General features: G+C 35.5%; 1 protein-coding gene across 1 annotated transcript in view; it reads left to right on the top strand.

The window, feature by feature from the left end:
- LOC118265942 (sodium channel protein 60E) overlaps positions 1-26,140 on the top strand; it is a 197,599-nt gene that overhangs the window by 140,304 nt on the left and 31,155 nt on the right. Inside the window, 5 exon segments of the mRNA XM_050694994.1 lie at positions 11,200-11,420; positions 12,454-12,646; positions 13,719-13,938; positions 21,021-21,155; positions 22,132-22,346. Coding sequence (XP_050550951.1) covers positions 11,200-11,420; positions 12,454-12,646; positions 13,719-13,938; positions 21,021-21,155; positions 22,132-22,346 — 984 coding nt within the window.

Raw genomic sequence — 26,140 nt, 5'->3', positions numbered from 1 at the left:
AGACTTATTTCTATGAGGTTTTATTGCAAGGAAATCCTGTGAAAGTGTGTTTGTTTTACATTGCAACGGAGTGGTTCTGTGTTTCGTATATTTTGTATGTTGATAGTGCAGTTGCCAGTTAAGAAACTAATTGTTATTATTAGTTAAGTGATGACTCCTCCCGCCTTGAACGAGGCGAAAAGGAGTGTCAGACTCTTACCCGCTAGGTAGTCCGCAGCTCCGAATTAGGCTACTCTTTGCATTTAATTATGTGGGTAAAAAACTAGTAGGTGTTTCTTTGAGAGGAGAATATCACCCAATTACCGCATTGAGCAAGCTTTTAATGCTCAAACCCTCTCCGCGGGGTCTTTGGTCAACGGTGGCCATTAATAATAAGTGTATGTATGAAATAATGTCATCGTTAACAAAATAAAAGCAAATACCTACTTAAATTCAGCAGTATTTATTTAATGTCAGTATAAATTAATTATTTATTCACATTTATTTCAACTTTAAACCAAACGTCCATTTTAAATAAACGTAAAATGCTCAAACACGATTCCTGATAATTATGCATTAAGTAAATAAATATCGCAATGAAAATGCATTTACATTTACGTGGTGTAAATACCTATTTTTAAGTGTTAAATAAATTTATACAAACATGTTACAAACTGACAGTTAATTCCTTTTTTTACATTATTCTAAATAGCAGTTAGTGTCGTCTGATGACCGCAGAGTATTTACATATTACCACTAAGTACATTCTTCTGATGGGCGTTTTAAACTTAAGATATAAATTCAGTGGATGAACATGCACATTTAACAGAGACTGGGTTGCAGTGCTCTTTGCAAAACCTGATCGCTTTAAACTGTGATCTTCAATCCGTCTACTAAGCGTGCCAAAGAATCCGGAGCTGCGGACAACGTCAAAGGTTACCGGGGCTCCGGCTCAAAGCAGGAGAAGGAACAGGGTAGTTTTTAGTCAGTAAAAGTCTGACACTCCCTCCCGCCTCCCCCAAGGCGGGAGCAGGCATTGGATGATTTTCCCCCTGAATAAAAAAAAGCGTACTAAAGAAGATTATTGCTAAATACATCTTACATCTTAGAGCAGCCATAGTCCAGCAGTGGACTATCAAGGCTTGGTGATGTGATAATATATGTAGACTAATTACTCCCATGCGGTTTTACTCACTACTCGCCTCGTATTGATCGTAAAGTGATATTTTATAGCATATAGCCTTTCTAGCTGACTATCCGACACAAAAATAAACTTAATTCCAACCATTCCTTTCAGAGACTATAGAAAGATTAGCGCATTGAAACAAAAAAAAATCTTCAACTGTATATTATTGCTAGGGATTGCAATTTTTGGATCCAGCATCCATAAATCCAAGTGGACCATAAAAAGATCCCCAAAAATCCAGCTGGATTAAAAATGCTGCTGGATGGCAATCCCTAAACATCACACAACTATAGATTAATTGAAATAAACGCTTCAACTTTAAACTGAAACTGTAAAATTTAATAATGAACACAATTCGTAGAGAATTAACTCAGTAGCGTCGCAATTTCAGTAATATAACTACAAACTACAGTACTAGACGTAAACAAAGCCCTGTAAACTGAAATGTATTTGGTTTCGTAACAGCATAAACAAAAACAGTTCCGTAGATATACCGTAATGTATTGAAAACGTTTTTATTTATCTTCGCTTGTTTGTAAGATCGTAATTATCGATCATGATAATGTGTTTTGACGATAGTCGAGAAACATAAACAGATTTCTTTTGTTTTCTCTGAAGCTCACCTGTGTTAGGTAATCGGATTTTTCTGTGAGGTATTTCTGATGTGGGAAAATGTGTTAAGTACATTGATTTTAACGTATTTTTGTGTGGGGAAAAATCATCCAATGGCTTCCCCCGCTTTGGGCGAGGCGAGAAGGAGTGTCAGATCCTTGCTGATTAAAAACCACCCCGTTCCTACTCTTGCTTTTCGAGCCAGAGCCCGATAACCCTACTGGGCCCGATTTTAACATATAGAAGTAAAAATTAAAAGATTTTACCATATTAAAAGAAAGACTAAATTCCATTGGCCTTGACCTAAATTTATCTAAATGTGAAATTTACATACCTAACTCTACTGACCGACAAACGATTTTATCAAAATTTCAGGAAATAGCTCCCAATATCAAAATTAAAGATAAAAATTCACTTCACCTCCTAGGTTCTCCAATATTCGATGAATGTTTTCCTTCATTCATCGAAGACAAAATAGAAAATTTCAATAATATTTCGGATAGACTACACAAAATCAACTCACATTCGGCTTTCACTCTGATTCGGTATTGTTGTTTTGGACCAAAATTTACTTATATTCTCCGCGCATCTCATATATGGAAAAATTCACATATTTTGGAAAATGTAGACAAAATTATCAGACACACATTATCATCCATACTTAATGTGGCTTTGGATGACCGTGCTTGGCAACAAGCTACCCTTCCCATTCGCATGGGTGGGCTCGGCGTCCGCAAAATTTCAAGTATTAGCTTACCAGCATTTCTCTCATCGGTCCACAGTACCTCTGAATTAGTCAGGAAAATTCTTTCTCCATCACTGGCTAGTTTTGAGGTGCCGTGTTTGACTGATGCAGTGGAAGCTTGGAAAATGGCCTGTCCACTTACTGATTTACCTGTTCACCCTTCTTCTCAGAGACAATGGGACGTGCCGCTGTGCAGTATTATTCGTGAGTCATTAATCAACTCTTCTTCTAATGCTGCAGAGCGAGCTCGCTTATTGGCTGTGGGAGAGTGGGAATCAGGTTTGTGGCTTCAGGCGCTCCCGTCACCCTACATAGGAACTATGTTGGATGACATTACGTTCCGGCTAGCTGTGTGCTTACGGTTGGGTGCTCCCTGTGTCTCTCCGCATTGTTGCCACTGTGGAGAAAGAGTCGATGGCTCGGGACACCATGGTCTTTCATGTCGTAGAAGTGCAGGCCGCATAAGTCGTCATGCCAGCATCAACGACATTATTCGTCGTGCTCTCGCCTCAGCCGGCGTACCAGCCGTATTAGAACCTAATGGTTTGGTACGTGATGATGGCAAGAGACCAGATGGTATGTCGTTGCTGCCTTGGAAGATGGGTAGGCCTTTGGTGTGGGACGCTACGTGTGTAGACACCCTTGCGCCATCTCACCTTCTAAGTACTGCTGCATGCGCTGGTGCGGCTGCTTCCGCGGCAGAGGACCTCAAGCGGCGCAAATATTCTAACTTAGTTGGCAATTATTGTTTTGAGCCGTTTGGGGTCGAAACACTTGGGCCATGGGGTCCTGGTGCACATTCTCTATATAAAGAAATTGCACATAAGCTATTCGACTCTACGCGTGACCAGAAGGCTGGCTATTTCTTCGGTCAAAAGATAAGCATTGCCATACAACGTGGCAATGCGGCCAGTCTTCTGGGAACGTTCCCCAATGACAGCGATGCGGACGAGTACTTCGACGCCTAACCACACCTAACCACGCCTATTGCCTTTATTTTAGTTTTAAGTTAGTTTTTATTCCTTTTTTTTTTGGTATTTTTAAGTTGTAAATAATGTGTTAGTTTAGATTAATAATTGTTACTGTTTTGTTATATTAAACGAAAAAATTATTAAAAAAAAAAAAATTAAATATATATTATTTTGTTGGTAAAATAATTCCTATTTAAAAATGAACAATAACTCAAAAAGGCTTCACTAAAAGTACCACACCGAAATGATTACAGGCTCAATACAAAAGGTTTAATCTTCAAAAGCGAAATAAATCCCATTTAATTTAATTTCAAAGATTATACTAGGTATGTTAATTAATAATGGCTACATAATCCCGCGATACAATTAATTCAGCTCTTTGTTTAATGAACGTCTACAAATAATAACTAACGAACACAGCCAACTAAGTACTCCTAACATGCATTAATTTCATGCAAAATTGAACCCTAACGACCGTATACTTGAACACAAATTTGATTGGGGGATATAATCTTCGGTATACTTCAGTAAGCCAGCGGTATCTGTCACTACCACGCTACAGGATCCCATTTGACAAGAACGGAGTTGGTTCAAATGAAAATGAACTTTGTTTTGATGTGGTGAAGTTTTGTAATTGCTTGATGGGTTGTTATGTGTTAGGGCCTTATGATTATTGATGTCGTGTGAACAAGTGAACGATAAATTGAAGCGTGTCCGTTGCAGAAGACAATGGCAGCCATTTTGTGTCGGATCCATTCACATGTCCTTTGTTCTGCTGTTCATTGAGCTCTGGTATTATGAACATCATTCACCAAACTTCGTAAAGTTTAAACGTTATACAACAAACAACAGTACCCTTAGTATGAGTTTGCTTTACGTTTAAAGTAATCGAAATGGGAGCGCGTTCGGCGCTCTGATTGGTTGGTTCTTTCGAGCCGGCCAATCAGAGGGCCGTATTAAGCGTACTAATTATTTGAATAGATTTTTGGTAATGTCGTTTCAAATGTCGTTGCAAGGGGTGCTAACTGAAAACCAGTGCTAGGTATTTTCTGTGCCCAGCTCATACTGAGATGGCAACTCTTTCGGCATGTTGCCACCTTGTTTTCATTATATTAAACCAATCTCCCCAACAATTCTCGAATTCCTAACCTCCCCAAAAGGTCGGCAAAGCACTTGTAAAGCCTTTTGAGTTTCGGATGTCTATAGGCCGCGGCTATTGCTTACCATCAGTTAATACCGTCTGCTCGTTTACTGACTTATAAAAACAAAGCTTAGAAACATTTGGAAGATTCCTCAAATATTCTCCTAACTTAATGTAAGCTCTTAATCACCGTGTTATTGATTGCTTCATAGAACATGCTTAGTAAATAAAATAACTTTTTCACAACGCAACGCCAGCTCGGCGGCTACTCAACTAGTTATGGAGGTATTAACCTAATTCTTTGTAGTCAAACAATACAGTTAACGATAATACGCCATGCTGGCTTTTGTTTCAAGCCAAACTTTTCAGACGGGAAATAGAGCCACTTTCCGTAACGTATCATTTGTATGGGGGCCTGATTTTTTTATGTTAGTTTAGGTTAGTTTGATTTAGTTTTTTTTTATTATTTTTACTTTTCTATTTAGTGGTGATATAGTATATTTGCTACTACTCCTTTCAGTTCTAATTAGTGTTATTACAACCGACTAGGATGCTGCACATTTGATAAAGATCTGACAGTAGACGTTTTAAAAAGTGATCTTCAATCCGCTTATCAAGACGCTGCGGTCAACGTAACAGGTTACTTGTGCTCCGGCTCAAAGAAAGAGAAGGAACAGGGTGGTTAGTCAGTAAGAGTCTGACACTCTCTCTTGCTTCACCCAAAGCAGGGAAGTCATTAGATGATTTCCCCTTAAAAGAAAAAGGGTCTTTATGGCAAACCTCTTACGTAAAGATCGGTGGCTCATAGTCTTATTTTGAAGACTGTCATTGACTGTTTATGATGACGATGATGAGTTAGAGAATCGTTTTGTCGCAGCAACCCTTAAATTCTTAACCCCCAAAAGGTCGGCAACGCACTTGTAACGTCTCTGATATTACGGGTGTATATGTGCAGCGGCGATTGCTTACCCAGGTGGTCTGCATGCACGTTTACCGGCTTTTACCATATAAAAAAACATTAAGGTGCTCCGATTTCAAATCATAATACTTTTTAAATTATAAAACATACTGGACTGTTGTATAGCATTGTCTCCGGCCAGTGGCAGAGCGCCCCAAGCGGCCCACAGACTATATATCACACTTGTAAAGTTTATTTAACAAAACTGCTATGATAAAGTGGAACAGTTGCCGACAGCTCTTACCGGTTAAATAATACAGTTAACACAGATTTACTATTAAAGTATAAACTGTATTGCATTGGAACGTGCAAGAATATTCCAGTTTATATATTTTAAGTTAGATTATTGTTTTGTTTGAATCGAAGCTACACTTTGGAACGAGCACCTAGCTTCACTGACAGATAGACTGACGGACAATTCGAAGTTGACGTTTCAAAAGTGCCTAATTTAGGATTAATTAAAATAAATGCTTTGAATTTGACTTTGAATCTATTGGGATGGATTTTATCTGTGTCCAAAAAGAAATGCAGTACTCAGAGACATTTAATGATTACTTAAACTATTCCTTAGTAACGATTTTGTTCTGAAAACAATTGCTACGGACTGGTTTAAGTTACCATTAAATCACTCTGAGGACAGCGGTAAAGTGAAATATTTTTTTTCAAACTTCAGGTTGAAATTAATAAAATCTTTCGAACCACATTATGGAAAGCTCGATGTAATATTACAAATTCTATACCTGGAAAAATGTATATTAAAAATATATTAAAATCCTGATATTAAAATCCTTACCTGAAAAATGTAAATAAAAAAATTTAAATATATTAAAATCCTTTAACAAAATAACACCAGAATATTATACCCAAAATTCTACAACCGTGGACTTGGTTAAAGTCGTGTGTCCTACATATCTGTATAATTACATTCCCGCGTGCTATGCGAGTCCAGTACTGTGAGTAATTCACTTATATACCACAGTACCACAGTACCGCACACTTTAGGCACATCGCCGCCTGTGGTACTTACACAGACCACATCTAGCGGTTACTATGAACTATGATATCATTTAGTAAGAAATACATAAGAAAGTATAATTTTCAGTTAAAAATTATCTTAAAGATTTTATTATTTGTACCTACAAACACATAAGTACAGAATAAAAAAAATAATTTTAAAAGAAAATTAAAATAATTCTAAAAAAATAATTAAATAAATTAGCAAAATATAAAACCTCTTTACTTTTCTTAAAAAAAGCTACAAACACACTGGCCACTTTTCACGAAAAAACATAAGATGCCATAAAGTTTTATTTTTATTTTATTTTTCTTCTGTTAATTTTATGGCCGCTACTTGGATTTTAACTAGAATAGCCGGTATGATTAGAATTTAAAAATAAAACCTTTTTACAATAAATTCGCGGAAAGCCATCGTAGTTGATTTATTGTCTGTGGTTCAATAATAAATAGTTACAACAAATCCATTTCCCGCGCAACGCCTTTTCTTTTCTATGTATAATGGAAATGATTGTCAACTTTTAACATTTGTAAAAAGCCCTACAAAATGGTAACAAACTAAGTCGGCTATTCAACACCGATGATAAATTGCGACAGGCCGCATTATAATCCGGTGTAGGAAAGTAAATTACGGCTAAGTGACGTAGGTGGAAGCGCGGGAGAAGTCGGCTCCTTCATTAGCCGTGGTCTGATGCCTGTACGGTTAACGACGGCATTGCATGTCTATTTACCCGGCATAGGAAGTACAGGTTACGACACAAACAAGTATTTTCGTGGAAACAATCGTTTGTTACGTTGAATGGAAGGGAAACAATTAAATACTCGCATGGTTTAGCTAACTGAAATGTAGCTTTGATGTATTGGTGCATTTATTACCTACCTACTGCTCACAGTAATGTTATTGTAATGTTTTCGTGATTTTGATTTTGCTAATAGTTCTTTGCCATTGTTATCATTAAATATTTCAATTCGAAGTACTTACTAAGTATCTGATTTTTGGTATAATTCAAAAAAGAAGGAAATCGAGATAGGATTGCGTAAGTATAATACGGGAGAGGAGGAGAATACAAAAAAAACACGTAACATTGCAACGTCTTCAAACAATATGGATGATGATGAGGTATGAAAATTAAAAATCTGTTTAGTCCACCAGTTAGATAATGAAAAAATATTAGACACGCTTCTTTGTCGTATAAGATAACAATACTTAGATAAAACGAATCATAGTTTAGGAGTGGGAGCAAATACGTTGTTTCTACGTATAAAATGTACCTTGAAGTAACGTCACGCGATATTTCAAATCGATATATCTTCGAAAGTATTAATGTTTCCGTAAGAAAGTAAAACATGCGTGTCTAATGTTTTAAAATAATCTACAAGACGGACATTAAAATAAAAATTACTCGTTGACACACATTTTGCCCAATTTCAATTTTTTAAGAGCAAAAAAATTATTATGATTTGATTCACCTGCCTGTCACACAGTTTACCAATAAAGATAACACTTCGCATCTCATAAATACCCGAGTGATTACAACATCGGCTTGCTATGCTAATTAACCTGTAGAATATGATGCCGTATGGTTCCGTATGTTGGGGGCCGAACCCTTCGTTACCTCAAGGGCTCAGGGATTATAAAGGCAAGTTCGTACAGGCAACGTATGTTCGTGTAACTAGAAACAATATTTGGAACCAGTTGCTTATTGATTTAGTTTTAATTAAATTACTATGATTGTTTTTTCACATACGTATCAACGTCTATAGCTCGGCTGGACTATGAACCTTTACTGATTTCTAACCACGGTTTCTTATTTTTTTTAAACTGACATGGTCACAAACACTATTATTAGAACTTATGACGGATATTATTAGAAATTATAACATGGTAAATATATGACGATATATTTACCATGTTATAATTTTATTTTACTTAGTACAATACCTGCCAATAAAGTAAAAAATGTGATTTTGGTTATGAAGATACTCCAATTTTATTTATGAGTCTAGATGGCGTATTATGTCTTCATACGGAAGTAACAACAGAAGTTGAAATCTATACATATAATAAAATCGTAGAAAAGTGCTGTCTGTACATTGAAAATAAAAATAAAAAAAATAGCAAGGGTTATTGTTATGTCGATGTCGAACCCAAAAATGTAATTAACTTTTTTTTGTCTGTTTGTCTGTTTGTCTGTTCGTCTGTGCGCGCTAATCTCAGAAACGGCTGATCCGAGTTGGATGCGGTTTTCACGAATATATTGTGGGATGCTTAAATTTACATTTAGTGTTTGTTTCATGTCAATCGGTTCATAAATAAAAAATTTATGTCAAATTAAAGAATCACGTCGAACATTCTATGCTTATACCATTAATCTCCGCAACTATTTGACGGATTTGGTTGAAATTTGGTACAGATATAGTTTAGAACCTTAGAAAGGACATAGATATATTTTTATTTCAAAAATCAAAAAATAAAAATAAGAAATATATTATTTATAAATAAATAATTCTATGTCGATCGTTACACGACTTCGGTTCATTTTATTGTTTTAATTCATCGAAAAAAAGTAAATAAATAGTAAAAAGGTATGAAAAAAATAATATCAATATAATAAAACATTTAGTACAAAGAAAATGCTCTAACGGAGTATAGATAATTCTATGTCGATCGTTACACGACTTCGGTTCATGTTATTGTTTTAATTCATCGAAAAAAAGTAAATAAATAGTAAAAAGGTATGAAAAAAATAATATCAATATAATTAAACTTTTAGTACAAAGAAAATGCCCGAACGGAGTATAAATAAATAATCCAAGTTGTCTTTATCCTCGATAGATGGCGTTGGGATCGAAATAGATCGCGCTATGGTTTCGTTACATTCATTTGGTTGGGTATCGGCCGAGCGCTTCGGTACTATCGTAGAAAAAGTGTATATTCTAAATTGGTTTCGTTGTATTTGTCAATTAATAAGTTTATTTGTTGGGTTTTCCTGGTTTTCTGGTTAAATTATTTAACGTAGGTTTAGTTTGATATCGATTATTAGTAGTTACTGTAGTTAGTTTTTTTAATAAAATTGTAAGTCTAATTTATTAATTAATTAGATAGAAACACAGATTTAAGTCGTTTCTTTTAAATTATTTAGTTTAAGCTTGGTTATTATAGCATAGAGGATAGGTTGTAATATAATTTCTTTTTTAATTGTTATAAATTCGTAATTCGTAGCTTTCTTTAGTTTTAAGTTAGTTTTCATCTTAAGTTCGGAAAGATTATAATATTTCTTTAGTTTAAGTCCGTTTTTAAACTATTTTTTTCAATGCCCTAAGTGAGTATACATCTATTAAATTCAAACGCAGAGCTCATTATGTTGATTTTTGAAGAGTTCCCTGGAATATCTTCTACATCTCATTTTTGAAGAGATTCCGCGAGATCGGGAACTATGTGGTTAAAACCAAAAATTTGCCGGAAGTCACTATTCCACGCGAACGAAGTCGCGGGCAAAAGCTATAATAAATAAATATAAATAATGATACAACGCTTTGGTATTTTTCTACGAAATACTTTTTTGTCTTTCGTAAATTTTCCTTGATTCCCGTTTTCCTCTTCTTAAGAGGTCAACAACCTAATTTAAAGAACGACATTTAAAACAAAAATAAACTCGGAAAGAAGCAGAAAAACAAAAAAACCAACGCATAATTTTCAACATGGCGCCTTCAATCCTTAATTTTTCTTTTTGAAAGTACAGTATTAATCATTCCGTCACTTGTAATGATGTTCTTGGCAGAGCAACACGCGAAGCTTTTGTTATAATTTATTTTAACAAAAGTTTCTTAACAAAATATTGTTAATGTTAATACATATAAACAACTGGAAGGAAACTGTGGTTGACCTGCGGAACTTCGTAAAGGGAAAAGTTTTATCAACGTCATATTAAGTTGAGTCGTTTTCTCCATAACTCAGTCTAGATTATTTTCTTCATTAAATGCTTATTTCTTGACAGAACCTATTGTACTAACTTAGGTTAATAAATGTGCTGTTATAAATGTACAAATTGGCTTAGAAAATTATCTAACTACATGTAATAAAATGTCTATGTGCGGTTGTTTTTTGTAAAATTAATCGAGAGAATTTAAGAAAAGATTTGACTGACAGAATAATGCAACGTCACGCCTTTTATCCCCGAAGGGGTTAGCAGAGGTGTACATTAAGGCACGTAATGCTACTGTACAATGTACACCCACTTTTCACCATTTGTGAAAAGCTATTGCCATATACTGGATACATACAATTCTAGACTCCGTGCTACTTCAGATAAATTTTCTAAAAACCGAAAAAAACCAGTAATCTTTTGCCCAACCTGGGTATCGAACCAGAGACCCCTTGTCTGGCAGTTAGACTTGCAACCACTCGACCATCGAGGCAGTTACTGAGAAAATAGTAAGAAAGTCAAACTGAGGGCGAAAGCTAGAATAGAATCACAACGTAGAATAATTAGTAGTAAGATAACTCCAAAACGGCGTTACCACCAACAAATTATCCAAACGAATTTAAACTTTACAAGAATCCAAACTAAAACCAATTTTCTTTAATTCCAGGTACATTTTCCTGGCGATCTACACGGCGGAGATGATAATTAAGTGTATAGCTAAGGGTTTCATATTAAATAAGTACACATACCTGCGGAATCCGTGGAATTGGTTGGATTTCGTCGTCATCACGTCAGGGTACGCCACCATCGGCATGGAGGTGGGCAACCTGGCTGGTCTTCGGACCTTTAGAGTGCTAAGAGCATTGAAGACTGTTTCTATAATGCCGGGTAAGTTATATTACATAGAACTTAGTATGAGTTTGTTTTACGGCGCTCTGATTGGTCGGCTCGAAAGAACCAACCAATCAAAGTATGAGTTTAGCGCTCTGATTGGTTCGTTTATTCGAGCCGACCAATCAGAAGTACTGAACGCGTTCGCGTTTCGATTTCGTTAAACGTAAAGCAAACTCGTACTAAGGGTACAAATTATTTTTTTAAGTTAGACTAGAAACTTTAATTATGTAAAATGAATCTAACAGCCGTACTCAGAGGCATTTAATTTTATACTTAACCCAGTCCTTAGCAATTCTTTTCGGAACAAAATCAATACTAAGGAATAGTTTAAGTAATCATTAAATATCTCTGAGTTCCGCAGTACGATCTAATAATACCTAAATGGAGTAATTAATGTAAATCTAATTAATTAAAGTCTACAAAAACTGTGTCTAAATAAGAACCATTTAGCTTATCGTGTTCTTCTTAGCTGTAAAGCTTTCTACCTCATAAACAAACAAAATACTCCACCAAAACTTCTTCCCCCATCTGACACAGAGTAAACTCCTAAACAAACGAAAGAGAGAGCACTATACCTCTTTTACAAGAGTGAGTGAGACAACACGAGGACATCGAAGACTGTTATTTAATGAGTCATTAAAGCTTATCTCACTTATTAAGAGCCTTAACGGCAAACTTCAAGATTGGGATCAAAAGACGCTTAATGAAGATGTGGGCCAACAAAGATTTTTTTTTCTTTAAAATATATGAGGTGTTCTAAAATCATCTGCCATGGGTTTAATGGGAGGTAGTGTTGTGTTTGAAGATTACAATAGTAAATATAAATTATTGATTACTAGCTACTTCTGCGCGGTTTCACCCGCTCTATTGGTCATACCGTGATATTTTATAGCCTATAGACTTCTTTGATAAATGGACTATCCAACACAATTCAATTCAAACCAGTAGTTCCAGAGATAAGCGCGTCCAAACAAACAAACTCTTTAGCTTAAAAATACTTCAAAAATCGATTATCTTCTCCCACCAGGTCTAAAAACCATCATCAACGCGCTGCTGCACTCGTTCAAGCAGCTCGCGGAGGTAATGACGCTGACCATCTTCTGCCTGATGGTGTTCGCGCTGTTCGCGCTGCAGGTCTACATGGGGGAGCTCCGGAACAAGTGCGTGAAGAACCTCGTCATCCCACCTGGAGAGAACTTCACGGATGAGGCGTGGTCGGCGTAAGTACAAAATATAATTGTACCTAATTTCTCGTATCTGTGTATTCTCTATTATACATGACTTTTTTGTAAAACATACCAAACGCAAAAATAAAATATGATAATTTAACTCATTTTAAAAACCAACGAGGTTAGAATAAATATTCCGTTTTAATACTGGCTGCTAAGAAAATAAAACGAGTTCTTCTTTTAAAATAAAAAAAAAACAAAGAAATTATCGCTTTTGTCCACATTATTTATCAAAACATAAAGTTGATTAACATAAAAGAAAAAGTTTAAGAATCGAAAACAAAATATTAAACATTTCGGTAAGTTTGCACACATTCTCGAACAAAATAAATTTAAATGCAACCATGTAAAACCGTTATTTCCCGCGCTAAACTGCACTAAAACTAACTTTTAAAACTTTGTTAGTTAAAGTGTAACGCTCCACATAAATAATTTCCCGTCCAATGAACTTTAAACAACGGTTAGTCTTCCCGCCAACTTTTGAGATCAATGGCTGTAAAAACGATTATCACCATTTTGAATTATGAGTTATTCTGAGAAGCAATTGTAATGAAGGGACTTTCGTGTTTCGTTGTTCAAGTACTTTAAATACTTTATGAAGTCTGTGCAGTCAAATACAATACGTATTTATATAAGTACTTGAATATGAATAATAAAATTATCGTTTAATGGAACAATGATTATAAATGTGTGATCCACAAATTGTTGTTTCGGGTCTGGATGTGAACTTGTATGTCTGTAAATGCACCCACGACACAGAAGAAAATCCTGAAGTGGTGCAAAGTTTATTTAAAAAAATAAATAAGAACGAACAGGATCGATAAAATTAACTTTAAAAAATTTCAATCTGAGTGGATTATTCGGATAAAATTCAGCAATATCTCCACTGCAGCTCAACTAAGAATTGAATTAAGTTATTTCATTGTGTCAAAAATTTTTAATAAATATTTCATTAAAACATGCAGGATTTTTTTAACCATAATTAGATTGTGAAACTTGACATTTATCTCATTAATACTATTTTTTGAACTTAAAATAATACAATTTCTATCCTATCCCACAGGTGGATTCAAGAGCCATCAAACTGGATGGTGAACGCGGAGGAGGTGCCTATAATCTGCGGCAACCTGACGGGGGCCCGGCATTGCCCCCCAGAGTGGACCTGCCTCTGTGTGGGCCCCAACCCCAACCATGGGTACACCAACTTCGACAACTTCCTATGGTCCATGCTCACCACATTCCAGCTCATCACCCTCGATTATTGGGAGAATGTATATAATATGGTGAGTTTTGTTATTGAAAATTTATCTTTATTCTGTAAGTTATAGTGTTTTCTTTTGAACACGTTTTTGTGGCATTTAAGTTTTATTATAACTTTCGTGAGACAGAAGGCAATAACATACTAAATTAATTTTTATGTTATCGGCTTACTCACGTAACTGTTTGACGAGGAACTCGACTAGTAGCAGCGCGACAATCGCCGCGTCATGTGTCGCGGAATGCTGCTCATGAATATGAGCCTCCATAAACTAACATAATGACGATTCAAGTTGTCATAAACATATTTAAGTTTCAATGACATAGCATCTATTTGCATTAGAAAAGATAATGTAACTGATTAGGTACTATTATTTTCAGAGTTAATACAGTAATTGTATTGTCTAAACATAGAGGTAATATCTAAATACTATAAACCTAGTAATAACAGCAGGACATTGCGTATTATTATTATAATACGCAACTTCAATGCTAGGTTAGATGACCAGTTTTTATTATAATGTCCGTCTTGTAGATTATTTTAAAATATTAGACACGTATTTTTTATTTTCTTACGGAATCAAATACACTCGAAGATACATCGATTTGAAATATGGTATAACGTCACTTCTAGATTATTTTTTGACGTATTTGCTTTCACTATATTTATTTTTTGACGTATTTGCTATCACTCCTAAACTTTGATTCGTTTTATCTAAGTAATTATTGTTATCTTACATGACAAAATAAAAAAATACGTGTCTAATATTTTAAAATAATTTCTTCTTCACTAAACGAATGGACCGTCATCATCCATATTGATAATACGCAGTCATTCACACCCCCACACATAAACAAACAATGTTTCCCACAAATATTTTAATGAACTCAAACCAAAAAAAAACACAAAAGTTACTTCATTAAGCATGCACCTAACTAACCCTTAATCGCTCCAACGATTTTGAGGTCCCAGAATTTTATTACAAAGGGTCTACCAGATCCAAATGAAGTTTCGGTGAGTTGCGGGTCTCAGTGTAATGTGGGGCCCGTTTACCGTTCCTTAATTAATTCTCAGGCCACCGCCTTTGAGATGGCCGTGCGACTGAAATGCTTTCAAACGATTCTATGACGTCATTAGAATGTAATTGCAAAATGTATTAGTGAGTTAGTGTTGGAGGTATGCTGTAAATGCAGAAAGTCTTTTTGAAATAGTGAAATTGAGATATTTCTTGGATAAATATGTATGTTGCTCGCTTTTTTGTTAACGTTGCATTTTATATTAATAGACACTCGTCTAAAGTCTTATTAGAAATCCATCCCTTTCGGGCGCTCGACTAGTTTTAAGTCAAGATAAGGGCTCATAAATATGAGTATCATGTGTAACGTTAAGAAAACTTCTCGAACAGTTACAGTACAATTGTTATCATTTAAAAATGATACTCTACTTCAAAGTTAATTTAATATTAAACAATAGAACAGAATGTCTTGCATGAACAATGTGGTATGGCGAGGGTTGGTTCCTATCATTCATCATTCACGTGTGCTGCTCAGGATTTGCATATAGCCGAATTTGGCAATTGGATTCACGGTTGCCTGGACAGACAGGTTGAAATTGTGGCCTACAACTGTGCGGGATTGATAGGCATCTGGCGTACTTGCAATAAGGGTTATTTTCGTGTGACATTAGTTTAACGTTTAGAAATTTAGGGCCATATTCTTAAAGGTAAATGTATCGTATTACACGAGCACTTACTGTCGACGCAATCACAAAAAGTCATTGGTCTTTTACATTTTAGTTGAATAAATTTTGATTAAACACGGTCCAAGAGTCCGTGGAGAACTAATATAAATAGAAATAAAAAAACATATTAATTTCGATTTGATACCCCCAAAAGCCCGGCAACGCACTTGTAACGCCACTGGTGTTTCGAGCGTCCATGGGCGGCGACGATTGCTTACCATCAGGTAATCCGTCTACTCGTTTACCGTTTGCCATAAAAAACACACACAAAAACTCACAAACTAGCATTTATAATATTAGTAAAGTTTATTTACGTGTATGCGTAGTTTTCTTTGCCATCAGTTCGTGTAGTGTTTCGTGGAAAGCAGCTATTTATATAACGTTACAGTTTCGAATGAGTTTAATGAGTTATGTAGTTGGTACATATGAACTGATATTATCGGTCTAACTGAGGGTGATTGTGCGGTCAACGACCTCAAGGGCAAGATTACAATAACTCGATCGTACAATATTTCTACTCCAAGAAGAATTTATGAAGGACAAGATTATAATAAATCAATTGTGGAAGTTTTTATAGAATTATGAGTCCTTTTAATTTGTTTACGGTTTAAACCGGTAAACGAAAAGACTTATCACCTGATGGTAAGCAATCGCCGCCGCCCATGGACACTTGAAACACCAGAGGCGTTACAAGTGCGTTGCAGGCCTTTTGTGGCTTAGGAATTTAAGAGTTGTTAGGGAATCGGGATTGGGAAGGAGGGAATTGGGCCTCCGGTAACCTCACTCACACAACGAAACACAACGCAAGCGTTGTTTTACGTCGGTTTTCGGTGAGGCCGTGGTATCACTTTGGTCGAGCCGGCCCATTCGTGCCGAAGCATGGCTCTACTTACTTCTAGGTAGGTTTTATACGTAGAAATGACGTATTTGCTCCCACTCTTAAAGTTTGATTCGCTTTATCTAAGTATTGTTATCTTATATGACAAAATGAAAAAATACGTGTCTAATATTTTTTCATTACCTAACTAAAGGACTAAATATATTTTTAATTTTCATACCCCGTCATCATCCCTATTGTATGACCAAACTATTCTCTTTCGAATTTTACATTTTGCAACGACATTTCTGTTACAATTTAGCGTTCTACCCAAGCACTATAATCCTTAGTTAATATTATATTCAAAGTGGTAAATGTAGGTACAAACCACGGGCATGTTCCTAAGCAAACACAGTACACACACTTATCTCTGCGGCGGTCGGGTAACGGTTGGTTACACTAATAAATTACTTTGAACAATCTTCTGTGGCGGTTCGTGGGACAAACGTTTAAGGAGACAAGAATCTGAATACTTAGTAGGTACTAGGTACAGCTATGTTCGCCGTCTCTTTCTGTTTAAGGACAAAAGAGAGGGACATAGATAGCAGTCGTTAATTAGTGGTTAAAGTCACATAAATGATTTGAATTAAGTTTATCTTTTCACTACTTTTTAATATTAAAAAGCTTATAGTTTATTGTAAATCAATTCTCTTATTGACAAAAGCCACCCCGTTTAAACTCGTTCTGCACTCCGCCGTGGCCATAGTATATGTCCATCACCATCTTCATCAGCCACAGTTGACCAAAGGCCTCTTCTCACACGGAGAAAGTTTGAATATTAATGACCACGCTTGCACAATGCGGGTCAGCGATTCCAAACTTATAATCAGAAATTATAAGGCCAGGTTTCCTAACGATGTTTTCTTTTACCGTTTGTCAGTGGTGTCTAAATAATCTTAGAAAGTACATATAACTCGGAAAAAGTTACATTGGTACTTTACCGTTGGTAGGTTTCGAATCTGCACTCACAAGACCCACACACCACAAAATAAAACTACAAAAACGTTGCTGAAACTCCCACTCTCTAACTACAGCATCAACGCCTTTACATGCAATAACCAGCAACAAGCAATTTGCAATGCAAAACCAACGTGCAATATTCAGGCATAATAGCACTGAATATTGCCTATATATGAGAGTTCGATGGTTCAAAATTAAAGTAACATTGCATTCAATATTTAACCATACCTATACACCAACACCCAATGAGAATCCACTGCTAGGTTATTCTGTACCTATTAATTCCACCTTCCGAAGTGAGCTCGATCGGATTCTCATCCTTCATTGGTCGAGACTATTCTCACAACCATTGACATGGTAAATCGCTGTCGACCTCACTTTGATTTTTTAAATTGAAAAATACAGAATAGCCTAGCTGGACTATGGGATTCCTCTAAATAAGAGATGTTTTTGGTGCTTAACAGGCGTGTTGAAGATCGCAGTTTTAAAGGAGCTTACTCTTGAAACTTAAAAACTTAAAAAAATTAGTCTCATCATTACAGGTTAAACCTAACACGATAGCTCTGAAAATATTAGTAGTCCCTTAGTCAATTCTTACAACGCCTTTGGGAAGAATCGCGTTGACAAATTTACTCTAGTCTGCCATGATCCTATGGGGTTTATTATATAGTTTGTCATGTGTATCTAATAATCTACATGTGTAGGCGGTAATATAATATATGAGTAATTATTACGGGATTACTAACGTGTCATCTCACCTGTTGAGCTGTTATGCTAATAATCAAGTGTAGATTGAGATTGGCACCTGATTGTTAGTAATAATTCTAGATGTATTATCATAATGTTGTGTATTTGGAAGGAAATAGTTAATACCTAACATATTCTGCTCGTAACCAAGTATGGAGTATAGCTTGCCTCTGGCTTCAACTGAGTGGGATGTTATACCACTCTAGCTTCTGCCAGCGGCTTCGCCCGTATTCCTGTGGAATAAAAATCTATAACCCATCCCTAGTGTCTATACAAAATTTCATCAAAATCTGTTCAGTAGTTTCAGCGTGATTGTCGGACAAACATCGAAACAAACTTTCACATTTATCATATCAGTGTGATTCATTCAGTCAGTCTCAGTGCAAGACAGTCAAGAAAACAAACTGAAATCAGTCTCAACATACTCTCAGAATAGCATATACACGCAACGCAACGGATTCAATAAATAATGCAATCAATCAAGTTCAAAACTTACTTGACAAACTAAATTAGGAGCTGATCAATATATTCAGCAGTTGAACAACAAATCCTGTCTCGGTTAATTTAATGACAAACGCGTTAACATCACAACAAGGCCCCGAAAACAGCGGATCGTACGCATTCCGTATGACGTCATCAGCAATACCTACATGCGATGCGTAGCGTGCTGATGACGTCATCAGCAATATCTACATGCGGTGCGTGCGATGCGTACGATGCGGGCCTGTGGACGCGTACCTTCACAACGTATTTTATTCAACAACATAATTTACTTTATGCAAATATCAAATCTTACTTAATGAATACAAAGTTTTAGATTAAAAGTAGCTTTACTAGCTGAAAGCCTAATCAAACCTGTCTGCATTTCATTACAGTCTAGAATTCTAGATAATATGAATATTAATTCGAAAACTAGATTGAAGTGTATAATTAAATATTCTGATAAGACTGAAACTGACAAGATCTTTAATGAAATGCGTAAATTTACGAAAAATAATGTTTTCTATATTTCACGTTATACAATAAAATTTATAAATATAACGGTATTCCGTTCTCTTTTTCCTGCTTTTCGACCCGGAGCCCCGGTAAACCCGCTAGGTCGTAAGGATCAGGCATCAGCCCTGGTGGCTCTGGTGGCTCGTGGCAACGGTTTTCCTAATGCCGTCATAATTCGATAATAATTAATGTTTTGTCGGTATTTTTCAGATTAAACTTTTTTTATCCAAAAGATATGCAACAATCAGGAAAAAACCTATAAATATAATGTCTTGTTCAAACAATAGTTTCATTAATTATTCAGATTCAGATTAATCAATTCAAAAGTTAATAAGAATTTCATTATCATACATTCCTACTGAACAAATCAGCGTATCATCAATCAGGTAGCGAATTGGATCGAATTGAGAATAAATGCATAGAATTTGATCCAATCTGCTAGTTCCGCTACCTTCATAGCCCCATCCACAGTTACTTTGATTTTAATGTCAAATATAGGGCAACTACTGAACGTAAAGCGTTATGGATGTACGCAGGTAATGTAGGTTAATTTCCGCTGCGGCTTTTCAACTCAAGTTTATTTCGGGACAAATTATTAACTACTCGTATAGCAATAATCGGTGTACCTATTCTGTTTAAATCTATTCATGGTGTAAAACCCTGTTCTCTACATTTACGACCTAAATTAAACCCTTATTTAAATGTACGTACAATTTTATTTAATATTATAAGTGGGAAAGTTTGTATGTTTTTTTGTTACTCTTTCACGTCAAAACTACTGAAGGGACCGGGATGAAATTTGGAACAGGAGTAGATTATGGTCTGGAATAACACATAAGCTAATAAGCAGCGTAAGCTGGCAGAAGCTAGTAGGTACTATGTAAGGCCTAAAATTCTTGAAAATAAGGGGTAAAAGTTGTACCGTAAGGATCACGTACATCAGTACCCTTGGTACGAGTTTACGCTTTTCGTTTAACGAAAATGAAACGAAAGCGCCTTCGGAGCTCTGATTGGTTGGTTTACTGGAGCCGGTCAATCAAAGCGCCAAACGCGGACTCGTTTCGATCTCGTTTACAATAAAACAAACTCTCACTAATCTGGTTAAACAAGTAAACACAAAATAAGGAATCTAGAATATACCAACCAACTTTATACCTGCAACAAATAAATAGCATTTAGACAAAACAGCAGCTACAAACGTTCAGGTACTTAGTTAAAATAATTTGGGTGGAAATCTCGGTTGTAACTCAAGATGTTATCGATTTGAGAGTCCAGTGTTGCCACCCACATATTGTTCCGGGCCGTCTGTTTTCCCGGACCGTTGAAACGACCGGAAATGCTGGTGACAACACTATTTATACGAATCCGGTACGGTTGGGTCGCTCAAGTAAATTCGTCTGCCTTTTATACGTCAGCGTCGAGAGCCGAATTTTCAGTTAGGGTTTGTAAATTCGAATATATGATGTTAACATGTGTTAATTTGAGGTACTGAAAACGTCAGAGAGATTTTACTGCTGAAATATCAGTATAGAAACGATAAACGATAGATAATAATCAAGAAATATCTAAAAAACACGGTTCACTCACATAAATCAATGGAGAAAAGCTCTACTAGTTTCTAGAAACCGTGAGTTTTAGTTAATTTAGTATGTGTGTTAGTTAAGATAGTTATTATAAAAATAATCGAAATAGTTATCAGTCTATTTATCTACAGGTATCCTATGTAAATCCGATAAATCGTGACCAGCATTTCTTTTTATAACCTAAAAAACCATTGTTATTTGCAGGTACTGTCATCGTGCGGTCCGATGTCAGTGTCATTCTTCACAGTAGTGGTATTCTTCGGATCGTTCTACCTCATCAACCTGATGCTCGCCGTCGTGGCCCTCAGCTATGAAGAGGAGTCGCAGATCACACAGGAGGTACAGAACAGAATATTTATAAGCTTAAATAACAAAGTAAATAATGTATCAGAGATATTGTAAAAATATTTTTTTTAAAAAGAGTAACGATGGATTTTCTTGCTCGTTCTTCTCCATTCGAAGCAACACTTTGGAACGAGCGCCTAGCTTCACTGACGGACTGACTGATGGACAATTCAATTTGACGTTTCAAAAGTGCCTAATTTAGGATTAATTGAAATAAATGCTTTGACTTTGACTTTAAGGCTATAGATATTTTAGGACAACATTTACATGCCCATGAGATCGGGAAACGGCTTATTAAAGTAATTCACACTTGCAGATTTTTTTATTGAAAAATAAATAATTACGTAGGTACCAATTTTTTTATTGATTCGGACTGACAATCGGTAACCGTGTTACGTCCTTAAATATGTCACGTTTCCAAAACTACACCCTGTACCTATTATGTAAGCTAATGAGCAAAAACGAGTTTCCCATCAAATATTTTTTTCTTCACCATTGTGTCGACAATTATGCTTTCTAATGAGAATATAATAGTAATCCTGTCATAGCTTACATACAACATAATACACGGTGTTACAAAAATAGGGTATACATACCAAGTGCACGGTTTCTAGATAACATAACAAATGATAGGTAAGGATTTTTAAACTCATGTTTTCATGATTCCAAGTTATGAATTTTTCAATACATAAAATTTGTGTGAAACCGAACATCAAAATTAGGTAGATACATGTACTAGGCGATCAGGAAAAAATGTTACGTAATATTAGCGAGTAACTCCTGTTGTGATACGTTTGTATGATTTAAAATCAAGAACCATGCGACACCAAGTATTGGGTACCAATTTTTTTAAACGTATATTGAGCTGAAACTCTGTGTGAAGATTCTATTCAACCTGTATTCTTCAGTGCTTCTTGATGTATATAGGTATTTTGTTACACGTTGTATAATTTGACTTTCCACTCTACAGGAAAGGAAGAAAGACCTGAATGAGCATCGCGACGATTCCACGTTCAGCTTCGATCCCACGTCGCTGGCGGTTCGGACTCTCGCCAAGGACTCGAGAAAGCGCATAGACGCGCGGAAAGGCCTCCTACTGGCCTCTTATTCACGGAAACGGACGAGAAGACGTAAAAGGGGCAGAAGTGCTATTCATCATGCAGCCGCCGTCGCTGCTGTTGCTGAGTGAGTACCTAATAATTAATTATGGTCACTAAAGTGTAATATATTATGACAAAACTGCTAAGAAAGAAGAAATCACATGGTGCAATAAAGTAAAAAAGACTTTTTTAAGGGGGGTAATCATCCAATGTCTTCTTCCGCCTTGGACGAGGCGAGAGGGAGTGTCAAACTCTTACTAACTAAAAACCACCCCGTTCCTACTCCTGCTTTTCAAGCCGCAGCCCCGGTAAACCTGCTAGGTAGTCCGCAGCTCCGGAGGTAAAAAGACTTACATTGCGTTCGGAAACTTTATTTTTATTAATCCAGGATCATCGCTGGGAATAAATTCTATCGTTTAATATGTGAGAGAAAATCCAATAAGTATGAAATATGGGAAATATTGGAAGTTCCATACCGTGAAAGTTTTATAAAGTCAATAGAGAGGATTATCCAGTTTATAAACTGATTATGTTGAGGTAGAAGTAGCCTGGTGGTTAAGGCGCCCGCTTTCCGAGTACCTATGAGGGGTTTGAAATCTGGCTAGATAGTAACAATGTGCCTTTTTCTGAGTTTATACACTTTCTCTAATTATTGAGACATAACATAACATACGTTAAAGGAAACATCGTGAAGAAACCGCATTCGGCGCTCTCTTCTGATTGGCCGGTGCGAATGACCAACCAATCAGGGCCAGTACTGAAAATCAGCGCCGCGACTCGAGCTATCGCGCTCAGGTCACGGCATTTTAGCTGAGTACTGGTCTTTTTGCGCCGTTTTTACTTTATTTTTTTAATTATTTATGTTTATTATTTTTTAATCGGTGCAAATAAACTGTTTTTCTTTCTTTCTTTCTTTCTTTCTTTCAATCAGAGCGCCGGACCCGATCTCGTTTAGTTTTCGTTAAACGTTAAACAAACTACTAAACAACATAATACGGAAGATTAACTTCAAAGCGTGTCACAAGTGAGCACAACTCTTTTATTTATACCGAGAAGCAATTTACGGGAAAATGTAACTTCTAAACAAATTCAGAGTACAAAGCGAAAATTCGATTAATTTTAGTAAACTTTCCGTTTCTTTGAACAAGTGTAACGGGAATCAGTATCTTTCATTTTGATCTCTTGTAATTTTAGCTGGTTAACTGTTAGAAATAGGTTGTTTTTAATAAACCTATAAATACAAGTTTTTTTTACAGTTTAATTAGGTAGTAAATATTCGTAATATGAACACTGCAAAAATTCCGTACGTATCTACTTTTTATTTCCTTTTTTAAGAAATGTAATCTTACTAATATTATAAATGCGAGAGTTTATGAGATTGTGTGTATGTTTGTTGCTCAATAACGTCAAAACGGCTGAGAGAAACGGGATGAAATTTGGAACAGGGGTTTAGTACTAACTTCTGTCAGCGACTTCGCCCGCGTTTCTGTGGGATAAAAAGTATCCTATCACCCAATTCAGTTCATAGTTCATTCTGTATAACAAATTTCATCAAAATCCGTTCAGTAGTTTCAGCGTGATTAATGGACAAACATCAAAACAAACACACTTTCACATGTATAGTGGCATAGTGGTTACTATTACACTATATACATATATTTCCAAGAACATATAAAATTCAACATGAGTACTCAACGCTGATTGGAACTTAATTACTTTGTAAAACTTTAGTGGAATTTCAATTACGAAAAAGCGAAATAAAATCACGTTTCGCTTTGACTTTTCAGAAATAATATATGGTTTTATTTATCTGTCGGCAAAAATGGCAACGTTTTACAGGTATTAAATTAAAATGCACCCAATAAACAAAAATGTGATCTTTCATTATGCAATTAATGTTATTACAAAGTTTATTGTTGTTATTTATTCTGAATATTATATTATTCTGATCTCTTGCAGAATCTTCAGTCGAAAAAAAATTGAAAAATTAATTTTTTCGTTTTAACACCTTATAAAATTAATTAAAATTCTAATTTACATATGCGTGTTGTGTAATTAATCGTATCTATACATAACAGATGACAGAAGTCACACATAGAAAATGCCAACGTACAACAGTTGGGCAAAAAGCCCGGCAAACACGATGGAGCATTCTGTTTTTCTTAGAGAAATTCTCTCACTGTTTCCTAAACGTGTAAAGAAGATTAATAAGTCATCAAATAACCCACAATGACAATAGGAATCGTTTACCAATCCATGACCAATAACTGTGTGTAATGAATCGTGTAAGATTAACTGTGTCATGTGGCAGTTTGATGAGACATAGTCATTGTCCTAATGACAGTACATATAATTATGTAAAATTAATGGCATAAAACAATGAAACAAATAATATTTAAAAAAAAAAGAGATTTAAAACAATACTGAGATAAAACGAATCATAGGAGCTAGTTATGACATTTTTACGTACAAAACGTACCTAAAAGTGACGTCTCGCGATATTTCCAATTAATACTTATATTTCGAAAGTATTTTTGGTTTTCGTAAGCAAATAATAAATACGTGTCGAATGTTTTAAAATAATCTACAAGGCGGACATTAAAATAAAATCTACTTTAAACAAAATAAAATATATTACATTCTACGTAGTTTCTATTCTCAAGCTGCATGAGTAACATTTACAATGCGACTCGACAAGACGGTCCCCTGGTACAACGTGAGAACACTCGGTAAAGGTCTAACTGAAATAAAACTTACTTGAATGTAGAAGTACTTCTTTTCATATCTAGTAAAAGAAAACATATTGAGATAAAGACCACAAATTTTATTTTAGTATAGGTACTAGGTAAACTTCACCACTATCGATACACGCATAATTGAGCTGCGCATCTTACTCGCATAGCGTAGTATTGGTGGAAATCGTCACATAGTTTCACAGCTTAGCTATTACATCTTCGTAGCATAGCTACATAGCATTTTTGATGGAAAAGCAGCCTTATTTAATGTCACTATGCGAATGACCAACAAAGCTAGTTCTACATCTTATGACATTTTAATTACATTTCATCCACAACACGCTCTTCACCTCCTTTTACAGAAACTCTCTGAAAGAAGATATTTATTTTTAATTACATTTTCTAACAGGTTTTTTAACACTAATTAATTTTTTCCTCTTAATGAGGTCGGAAAAGTAATTATAATTAAAACATCTTAATAATATTCGTTTCTTTTAAGATAGATATAATTAAGTTGGTGGATTAGTTGGAACCTTGCCCCCGTGGGCAGGTCCTACATAGTTATTAGTTATCTAATATATTTTGCGGACTTACGCACATTAAATCCACAGAAAGGTTAATTACATACCCGAATAAATAATGTATCTTAATAATTAATACACAATTATTGTCAGAATACAAGAGATTCATTTACAAATTGTTATTATCTCCTCAATGTCGGATTACTCTCCGTGAGTAATGTATTTCGTAATTATTTCTCCAAAAAGAAACAACCTAATTTATTTCTTTCGGAGATAATGCGGCAATCGATATGTCTTATTAATAATAATCCGTTTATAATAAACATCAACGTCCCACGTACAAAAATCGATACCAATAAATATGGTTTGGGAGAATCGAGAGAATAAACAATCGTTTAGTTCAACAAAGAGCTCAAAAACGTAAATAAACAACACAAAAGGTTTGCGTCCAATTTGGGAGCGGGAAAAAACGTTGATGGCGTTCCATATTCATATTTAAAAGTTGACAATAAACCGAATGAAGCGCGCCATCGACCATCGACAATTGTTGATTGTTGCGCGGCTGTCGACACCAGTGTGCGGAGTTGCGGACGTCAGTACTGATATTCTAGATATGTCGATAC

Source organism: Spodoptera frugiperda, chromosome 7, assembly GCF_023101765.2.
Source record: "Spodoptera frugiperda isolate SF20-4 chromosome 7, AGI-APGP_CSIRO_Sfru_2.0, whole genome shotgun sequence".
NCBI classification, from domain to species: Eukaryota; Metazoa; Arthropoda; class Insecta; order Lepidoptera; family Noctuidae; genus Spodoptera; species Spodoptera frugiperda.
This window is presented reverse-complemented; position numbering and strand designations above follow the sequence as displayed.